Raw genomic sequence first — 10,587 nt, 5'->3', positions numbered from 1 at the left:
CAGGAGGGAGGGGCTAGTACTGTATGGAGGAGGGGTCAGAGAGGAGGGGCTAGTACTGTATGGAGGAGGGGGGGTCAGAGAGGGGAGGGGCTAGTACTGTATGGAGGAGGAGGGGTCAGAGGGGAGGGGCTAGTACTGTATGGAGGAGGGGGGTCAGAGAGAGGGAGGGGCTAGTACTGTATGGAGGAGGGGGTCAGAGAGAGGGGATAGTACTGTATGGAGGGGAGGGTACTGTATGAGGAGGGGTCAGAGAGAGGGAGGGGCTAGTACTGTATGGAGGAGGGAGTACTGTATGGAGGGGAGAGAGGGCTAGTACTGTATGGAGGAGGAGGGGTCAGAGGGGTCTGTATGGAGAGGAGGGGTCAGAGAGAGGGAGGGATAGTACTGTATGGAGGAGGAGGGGTCAGAGAGGGGAGGGGCTAGTACTGTATGGAGGAGGGGTCAGAGAGAGGGGATAGTACTGTATGGAGGAGGAGGGGGGGATCAGAGGAGAGGGGGGATAGTACTGTATGGAGGAGGGGGGATAGTACTGTATGGAGAGGGGGTCAGGAGGAGGGGATAGTACTGTATGGAGGAGGAGGGGTCAGAGAGGGAGGGGCTAGTACTGTATGGAGGAGGAGGGGTCAGAGAGGGAGGGGCTAGTACTGTATGGAGGAGAGAGGGGGATAGTACTGTATGGAGAGGGAGGGTCAGAGAGGAGAGGGGCTAGTACTGTATGGAGGAGGGGTCAGAGAGAGGGAGGGGCAGAGAGAGGGAGGGGCTAGTACTGTATGGAGGAGGAGGGGTACTGTATGGAGGAGGAGGTCAGAGAGAGGAGGGAGGATAGTACTGTATGGGTATGGAGGAGGAGGGGTAGTACTGTATGGAGGAGGAGGGGTCAGAGAGGGAGGGGATAGTACTGTATGGTAGAGGAGGGACAGAGAGAGGGAGGGGATAGTACTGTATGGAGGAGGAGGGGTCAGAGAGAGGGAGGGGCTAGTACTGTATGGAGAGGGGTCAGAGAGAGGGATAGTACTGTATGGTAGAGGAGAGAGAGGGAGGGGATAGTACTGTATGGAGGAGGGGTCAGAGAGAGGAGGGGCTAGTACTGTATGGAGGAGGAGGGGTCAGAGAGAGGGAGGGGATAGTACTGTACAGAGAGAGGGAGGGGCTGTACTGTATGGAGGAGGAGGGGTCAGAGAGGGAGGGGTACTGTAGGAGGAGGGGTCAGAGAGGGAGGGGCTAGTACTGTATGGAGGAGGAGGGGTCAGAGAGAGGGGCTAGGTATGGAGGAGGGGTCAGAGAGGGAGGGGCTAGTACTGTATGGAGGAGGGGTCAGAGAGAGGGAGGGGATAGTACTGTATGGAGGAGGAGGGGTCAGAGAGAGGGAGGGGCTAGTACTGTATGGAGGAGGGGTCAGAGAGAGGGAGGGGCTAGTACTGTATGGAGGAGGAGGGGTCAGAGAGGGAGGGGCTAGTACTGTATGGAGGAGGAGGGGTCAGAGAGAGGGGCTAGTACTGTATGGAGGAGGAGGGGTCAGAGAGGGAGGGGCTGTACTGGAGGAGGAGGGGTCAGAGAGAGGGAGGGGCTAGTACTGTATGGAGGAGGAGGAGGGGAGGGGCTCTGTAGGAGGAGGAGGGGCTAGTACTGTATGGAGGAGGAGGGGTCAGAGAGAGGGAGGGGCTAGTACTGTACTGAGAGGGATATGGTAGAGGAGGAGACAGAGAGAGGGGATAGTACTGTATTGAGGAGGAGGGGTCAGAGAGAGAGGGGATAGTACTGTATGGAGAGGAGGAGACAGAGAGGGGGGATGGTAGTACTGTATGGAGGAGGAGGGGTCAGAGAGAGGGGATCAGAGAGGGAGGGGCTAGTACTGTATGGAGAGGAGGGTCAGAGAGGGGTAGTACTGTATGGAGGAGGGGTCAGGGGAGGGAGGGGATAGTACTGTATGGAGAGGGAGGGGATAGTGCTGTATGGAGGAGGAGGGGTCAGAGAGGGAGGGGCTAGTACTGTATGGAGGAGGAGGGGTCAGAGAGAGGGGATAGTACTGTATGGTAGAGGAGGGACAGAGAGAGGGGATAGTACTGTAGAGGAGGAGGGAGAGAGAGGGATAGTACTGTATGGTAGAGGAGGAGGGGGGGATCTGTAGAGGAGGGGTCAGAGGAGGGGATAGTACTGTATGGAGGAGGAGGGGTCAGGAGAGAGGGAGAGGGGGGATAGTACTGTATGGAGGAGGAGGGGTCAGAGAGAGGGGATAGGGGTATCAGAGAGGGGAGGGATAGTACTGTATGGAGGAGGAGGGGTCAGAGAGGGGGGGATAGTACTGTATGGAGGAGGAGGGGTCAGAGAGAGGGAGGGGATAGTACTGTATGGAGGAGGAGGGGTCAGAGAGAGGGAGGGGATAGTACTGTATGGAGGAGGGGTCAGAGAGAGGGGATAGTACTGTATGGTGGAGGAAGGGTCAGAGGGAGGGGATAGAGATAGCATAGTACTGTATGGAGGAGGGGTCAGAGAGAGGGGAAGGTACTGTATGGAGGGGTCAGAGGGGATAGAGATAGCATAGTACTGTATGGTGGAGGAGGAGACAGAGATAGCATAGTACTGTATGGTGGAGGAGGAGACAGAGATAGCATAGTACTGTATGGAGGAGGGGTCAGAGAGAGGGGAAGGTACTGTATGGAGGGGTCAGAGGGGATAGAGATAGCATAGTACTGTATGGTGGAGGAGGGGTCAGAGAGATAGCATAGTACTGTATGGTGGAGGAGACAGAGATAGCATAGTACTGTATGGTGGAGGAGGAGACAGAGATAGCATAGTACTGTATGGTGGAGGAGGAGACCGAGAGATAGCATAGTACTGTATGGTGGAGGAAGAGACCGAGAGATAGCATAGTACTGTATGGTGGAGGAGGAGACAGAGATAGCATAGTACTGTATGGAGGAGGAGGAGACAGAGATAGCATAGTACTGTATGGTGGAGGAGGAGACCGAGAGATAGCATAGTACTGTATGGTGGAGGAGGAGACCGAGAGATAGCATATTACTGTATGGTGGAGGAGGAGACCGAGAGATAGCATAGTACTGTATGGAGGAGGAGGAGACAGAGAGAGGGAGGGGCTAGTACTGTATGGAGGAGGAGGAGACAGAGAGAGGGAGGGGCTAGTACTGTATGGAGGAGGAGGAGACAGAGAGAGGGAGGGGCTAGTACTGTATGGAGGAGGAGGAGACAGAGAGAGGGAGGGGCTAGTACTGTATGGAGGAGGAGGAGACAGAGAGAGGGAGGGGCTAGTACTGTATGGAGGAGGAGACAGAGAGAGGGAGGGGCTAGTACTGTATGGAGGAGGAGGAGACAGAGAGAGGGAGGGGCTAGTACTGTATGGAGGAGGAGGAGACACAGCTTAGGTCATGTTCCAGCGGGCATGGTGGTGGTAGTAAAATATCCAGCCAATCAGAGAGACAGTCCTGTCAGGAAGTGCAACCAATCAGTGTCTCAGTGCAGGAAGCGGATGCTCATCTTCTGTTCAACATCTACCTTCTCCAGAACCTGAGGAGGAAAGGAACAGCTTCAGTCGCTATCCTCAACAACATGGTATTAGTTGGCTCTAGATCCTGTCCACTGCTGGCAGCAGCCTTTCACCAAGTCAAACTCTGGGTATATGTAAATGTCCTTGGCAAGTAACGGTGATTCTAATTTATTACCATCAACGTTACATTGGCCCCAGTCAACGTTACATTGGCCCCAGTCAACGTTACATTGGCCCCAGTCAACGTTACATTGGCCCCAGTCAACGTTACATTGGCCCCAGTCAACGTTACATTGGCCCCAGTCAACGTTACATTGGCCCCAGTCAACGTTACATTGGCCCCAGTCAACGTTACATTGGCCCCAGTCAACGTTACATTGGCCCCAGTCAACGTTACATTAGCCAGTCAACATTACATTGGCCGCCAACATTACATTGGCCGCCAACATTACATTAGCAATCATAATACATAACCGTCAACATTGCATTACAGTTGACTGTACATGTCAGAGCAAAAACCAAGCCATGAGGTTGAAGGAATTGTCCGTAGAGGTCTGAGACAGGTTTGTGTCGAGGCACAGATCTGGGGAAGGGTGCCAAAAACATTATTGCATCATTGAAAGTCCCCAAGAACAATGGCCTCCATTATTCTTAAATGGAAGTTTGGAACCACCAAGACTCTTCCTAGAGCTGGCTGCCTGGTCAAACTGAGCAATGAGGGGAGAAGGGCCTTGGTCAGGGAGGTGACCAAGAACCCAATGGTCACTCTGACAGAGCTCCAGAGTTCCTCTATGGAGATGGGAGGACCTTCCAGAAGAACAACCATCTCTGCAGCTCTCCACCAATCAAGCCTTTATGGTAGATTGGCCAGACGTGCCTTTTACTGAGAAGTGGCCTCCATAACAGCCCGCTTGGAGTTTGCCAAAAAGCACCTAAAGGACTCTCAGAAACAAGATTCTCTGGTCTGATGAAACCAAGATTGAACTCTTTGGCCTGAATGCCAAGCGTTTACGTCTGGAGGAAAGTCACTTGAAAAAGTGACTTGGAAAGTCACTTGGCTCTGTCATAACCTCACATGGTCTCTCCTATCATTGCTATGCAGACGACACACAATTAATCTTCTCCTTTCCCCCTTCTGACGACCAGGTGGCGAATCGCATCTCTGCATGTCTGGCAGACATATCAGTGTGGATGACGGATCATCACCTCAAGCTGAACCTCGGCAAGACGGAGCTGCTCTTCCTCCCGGGGAAGGACTGCCCGTTCCATGATCTCGCCATCACGGTTGACAACTCCATTGTGTCCTCGTCCCAGAGCGCTAAGAACCTTGGCGTGATCCTGGACAACACCCTGTCGTTCTCAAATAACATCAAGGCGGTGGCCCGTTCCTGTAGGTTCATGCTCTACAACATCCGCAGAGTACGACCCTGCCTCACACAGGAAGCGGCGCAGGTCCTAATCCAGGCACTTGTCATCTCCCGTCTGGATTACTGCAACTCGCTGTTGGCTGGGCTCCCTGCCTGTGCCATTAAACCCCTACAACTCATCCAGAACGCCGCAGCCCGTCTGGTGTTCAACCTTCCCAAGTTCTCTCACGTCACCCCGCTCCTCCGCTCTCTCCACTGGCTTCCAGTTGAAGCTCGCATCCGCTACAAGACCATGGTGCTTGCCTACGGAGCTGTGAGGGGAACGGCACCTCAGTACCTCCAGGCTCTGATCAGGCCCTACACCCAAACAAGGGCACTGCGTTCATCCACCTCTGGCCTGCTCGCCTCCCTACCACTGAGGAAGTACAGTTCCCGCTCAGCCCAGTCAAAACTGTTCGCTGCTCTGGCCCCCCAATGGTGGAACAAACTCCCTCACGACGCCAGGACAGCGGAGTCAATCACCACCTTCCGGAGACACCTGAAACCCCACCTCTTTAAGGAATACCTCGGATAGGATAAAGTAATCCTTCTCCCCCCCCCCCCCCTTAAAAGACCTAGATGCACTATTGTAAAGTGGCTGTTCCACTGGATGTCATAAGGTGAAAGCACCAATTTGTAAGTCGCTCTGGATAAGAGCGTCTGCTAAATGACTTAAATGTAATGTAAATGAAACCTGGCACCATCCCTACGGTGAAGCATGGTGGTGGTAACATCAGGCTGTGGGGATGTTTTTCAGTGGCAGGGACTGGGAGACTAGTCAGGATCGAGGGGAAGATGAACAGAGCAAAGTACAGAGAGATCCTTGATGAAAAACCAAGGATCCAGAGCACTCAGGACCTCAGACTGGGGTGAAGATTCATCTTTCAACAGGACAACGACCCTAAGCACACAGCCAAAATGTAGTAGTGGCTTCGGGTCAATTCTCTGAATGTCCTTGAGTGGCTCAGCCAGAGCCCAGACTTGAAACCCGATCAAACATTTCCTGAGAGACCTGAAAATAGCTATGCAGCGACACTCCCCATCCAAACCTGACAGAGCTTGAGAGGATCTGCAGAGAAGAATGTGGAGACACTCCCCAAATACAGGTGTGCCAAGCTTGTAGTGTCAGACCCTAGAAGACTTGATGCTGTAATCACCGCCAAAGGGGCTTCAACAAAGTTCTGGGTAAATGGCCTGAGTGTTTATGGAAATGTCATATTTCCATTTTTACCCTCCCAAAAACAACTTGTTTTTGCTTTGTAATTATGGGGTATTGTGATGTCATTATGGGGTATTGTGATGTCATTATGGGGTATTGATGAGGGGGGGGAAACAATTTAATCCATTTTAGGAATAAGGCTGTGGAAAAAGTCAAGGGGACTGAACACACAAACCGAACAAATATAAACGGACTTGGCTCACACACTGCTACAAAGTCAGTACTGTAGAACTGACAACAGAATGTAGGTTAGTATTAGGTCATGATCCCCGGCCCAAACATAAATATGTTGTAAGTTTCCAACCTTGATGAACTCATTAAAGGAAATGGAGTTGTCTCCGTTCTGGTCGGCCTCCTGGATGGTCCTATCAGCGATGCTGCCCAGCTGCTCGTCAGAGATGTTCACACCAACCATCATTCTAAGAACCTGGAATAAATGTGTTCACACCAACCATCATCCTAAGAACCTGGAATAAATCACGTTCACACCAACCATCATCCTAAGAACCTGGAATAAATCACGTTCACACCAACCATCATCCTAAGAACCTGGAATAAATCACGTTCACACCAACCATCATCCTAAGAACCTGGAATAAATCACGTTCACACCAACCATCATCCTAAGAACCTGGAATAAATCACGTTCACACCAACCATCATCCTAAGAACCTGGAATAAATCACGTTCACACCAACCATCATCCTAAGAACCTGGAATAAATCATGGTCACACCAACCATCATCCTAAGAACCTGGAATAAAATCACGTTCACACCAACGTTCCCTAGGGTCTAAAGTTGACAGTTTTCTCCAAGTCTTAACAGCAGAGTTGTAAAGTACAAGAGGACATCTTAAATGTACTATACATAAAATGACAAATAATGAGTATAAGAGAGAGAAAAAGTATATATATATACTTCAATGTGCTGGTAACATGAAGAGTACAGAAACTGATTCAGGCTGGAAGTTCCTGCTCTACAAAAGGCAGGTTCAGGCCGTCACGAACAACGTTAGGCAGCAATATTGTTTGCAAAACAAGAGATCGGTTTTCAGTGAGTCATTGAACCCGGAGATTACAGTGATTGTAGGTCATACTCCCAGACCAGTCACACAGAGAAGAGCAGGGGTGTATTTATTTAGTTCAAAAGTTTATTGGACAAATTCAGGTAGGTCCCGTCCTGGTTTCTTCTGTTTGGTTCAGAGTAAAAACACCCCAGGTGGCATAGGGCACTGTACAGCCAATGACATGGAATAAACAGGAGCTAGAATGGGGACAACGGAGTATGACGAAAACAACATTTAGTTAGAGAGGGAGGGGGGGACAGGAGGAGAGGGAGGGGGGGACAGGAGGAGAGGGATGGGGGGGGGGGAGGAGAGGGAGGGGGGCAGGAGGAGAGGGAGGGGGGGGGACAGGAGGAGAGGGAGGGGGGGACAGGAGGAGAGGGAGGGGGGCAGGAGGAGAGGGGGGGACAGGAGGAGAGGGAGCTAGAATGGGGACAACGGAGTATGACGAAAACAACATTTAGTTAGTTAGAGAGGAGAGGAGAGACAGGAGGAGAGGGAGCTAGAATGGGGACAATGGAGTATGACGAAAACAACATTTAGTTAGTTAGAGAGGGGGGAGACAGGAGGAGAGGGAGGGGGGCAGGAGGAGAGGGAGGGGGGACAGGAGGAGAGGGAGCTAGAATGGGGACAATGGAGTATGACGAAAACAACATTTAGTTAGAGGAGAGGAGAGACAGGAGGAGAGGGAGCTAGAATGGGGACAATGTAGTATGACGAAAACAACATTTAGTTAGTTAGAGAGGGGGAGGGGGAGAGAGGAGAGACAGGAGGAGAGGGCGCTAGAATGGGGACAATGTAGTATGACGAAAACAACATTTAGTTAGAGGAGAGGAGAGACAGGAGGAGAGGGAGCTAGAATGGGGACAATGTAGTATGACGAAAACAACATTTAGGTAGTTAGAGAGGGGGGGAGAGGAGAGACAGGAGGAGAGGGAGGGGAGGGGGAGAGAGGAGAGACAGGAGGAGAGGGAGGGGAGGGGGAGAGAGGAGAGACAGGAGGAGAGGGAGGGGAGGGGGAGAGAGGAGAGACAGGAGGAGAGGGGAAGAGGAGAGACAGGAGGAGAGGGCGCTAGAATGGGGACAATGTAGTATGACGAAAACAACATTTAGTTAGTTAGAGAGGGGGGAGGGGAGAGAGGAGAGACAGGAGGAGAGGGCGCTAGAATGGGGACAATGTAGTATGACGAAAACAACATTTATTGTTTACTGTCCAGGGCAAATTCCCTCTCCTTCTCAATGCCAAAAACACTTTGAAATTCCCGTAAGTATATGCTGAGCAGCAGGGCTCCTGACAAATAAATATTTTCCTCCTTGTCCGTCTTGGTATTAACTTTAATAGGCTGAAATTACATCATGACACGAGGAACAAACGGAAGGACAATTCTCTCTCAGCCAAAGATCTTGTTATTCAGCTCTAGGGTCATTTCCTTCATCAGGGGGAAGAGATACCTGCTCCCCCTTGATGAAAACTCTTAACATCAAACTACTCTACAACATTCAAGCCCTGATTGTTGAATGAGAATATGGTGTTGAGGTCTGGTATCAAGAGATTAAGGCCCCCCCCCATCCCTAAAAAAACAACAAAGATTTCTAGTGGGGGAACCACAAGAGTGTGTAATCTTAACCCCGACTCTATTCTCACCTGTAGAAGCTCGTCACGGGAGATCTTATCATCTCTGTCCAGGTCGTACAGCTGGAAAGCAACTGGAAGGGGGGGGGGGACGAGAGACAGGAGAAAAGGGGTTTTGAGGTCAAATAATCGTTTTCAAAATACATTTATATCCATCAGATTGGGAAAGAAGAAGTATATAGTATTCTATAGTACAGTTAACCAACAGCCTGTTGGTATATAGTATTCTATAGTACAGTTAACCAACAGCCTGTTGGTATATAGTATTCTATAGTACAGTTAACCAACAGCCTGTTGGTGTATATAGTATTCTATAGTACAGTTAACCAACAGCCTGTTGGTATATAGTATTCTATAGTACAGTTAACCAACAGCCTGTTGGTAGTATTCTATAGTACAGTTAACCAACAGCCTGTTGGTATATAGTATTCTATAGTACAGTTAACAAACAGCCTGTTGGTATATATTCTATAGTATTAACTATAGTATTCTATAGTTAACCAACAGCCTGTTGGTATATAGTATTCTATAGTACAGTTAACCAACAGCCTGTTGGTATATAGTATTCTATAGTACAGTTAACCAACAGCCTGTTGGTATATAGTATTCTATAGTACAGTTAACCAACAGCCTGTTGGTATATAGTATTCTATAGTACAGTTAACCAACAGCCTGTTGGTATATAGTAACCAACAGCCTGTTGGTATATAGTATTCTATAGTACAGTTAACCAACAGCCTGTTGGTATATAGTATTCTATAGTACAGTTAACCAACAGCCTGTTGGTATATAGTATTCTATAGTACAGTTAACCAACAGCCTGTTGGTATATAGTATTCTATAGTACAGTTAACCAACAGCCTGTTGGTATATAGTATTCTATAGTACAGTTAACCAACAGCCTGTTGGTATATAGTATTCTATAGTACAGTTAACCAACAGCCTGTTGGTATATAGTATTCTATAGTAACAGTTAACCAACAGCCTGTTGGTATATAGTATTCTATAGTACAGTTAACCAACAGCCTGTTGGTATATAGTATTCTATAGTACAGTTAACCAACAGCCTGTTGGTATATAGTATTCTATAGTACAGTTAACCAACAGCCTGTTGGTATATAGTATTCTATAGTACAGTTAACCAACAGCCTGTTGGTATATAGTATTCTATAGTACAGTTAACCAACAGCCTGTTGGTATATAGTATTCTATAGTACAGTTAACCAACAGCCTGTTGGTATATAGTATTCTATAGTACAGTTAACCAACAGCCTGTTGGTATATAGTATTCTATAGTACAGTTAACCAACAGCCTGTTGGTATATAGTATTCTATAGTACAGTTAACCAACAGCCTGTTGGTATATAGTATTCTATAGTACAGTTAACCAACAGCCTGTTGGTATATAGTATTCTATAGTACAGTTAACCAACAGCCTGTTGGTATATAGTATTCTATAGTACAGTTAACTGTTGGTATATAGTATTCTATAGTACAGTTAACCAACAGCCTGTTGGTATATAGTATTCTATAGTACAGTTAACCAACAGCCTGTTGGTATATAGTATTCTATAGTACAGTTAACCAACAGCCTGTTGGTATATAGTATTCTATAGTACAGTTAACCAACAGCCTGTTGGTATATAGTATTCTATAGTACAGTTAACCAACAGCCTGTTGGTATATAGTATTCTATAGTACAGTTAACCAACAGCCTGTTGGTATATAGTATTCTATAGTACAGTTAACCAACAGCCTGTTGG

The 10,587-nt window shown here is 48.6% G+C and overlaps 1 protein-coding gene across 1 annotated transcript in view; it reads right to left on the bottom strand.

Moving 5' to 3' along the window:
- Positions 1-2,295: 2,295 nt before the first annotated feature.
- LOC115125659 (calcineurin B homologous protein 1-like) overlaps positions 2,296-10,587 on the bottom strand; it is a 31,339-nt gene continuing 23,047 nt past the window's right edge. Inside the window, exons 5-7 of the mRNA XM_065004400.1 lie at positions 8,837-8,898; positions 6,432-6,554; positions 2,296-3,522 (exon numbers count right to left, since the gene is read on the bottom strand). Of these exons, the coding sequence (XP_064860472.1) occupies positions 3,469-3,522; positions 6,432-6,554; positions 8,837-8,898 (239 nt within the window). The 3' untranslated portion in view covers positions 2,296-3,468. The remainder of the gene's footprint in view (positions 3,523-6,431; positions 6,555-8,836; positions 8,899-10,587) is intronic.

The sequence above is a fragment of the Oncorhynchus nerka genome, linkage group LG18 (genome assembly GCF_034236695.1).
Source record: "Oncorhynchus nerka isolate Pitt River linkage group LG18, Oner_Uvic_2.0, whole genome shotgun sequence".
Taxonomy (NCBI): Eukaryota; Metazoa; Chordata; class Actinopteri; order Salmoniformes; family Salmonidae; genus Oncorhynchus; species Oncorhynchus nerka.
The sequence above is the reverse complement of the archived record's forward strand: the minus strand, read 5'-3'. Positions and strand labels throughout refer to the sequence as shown.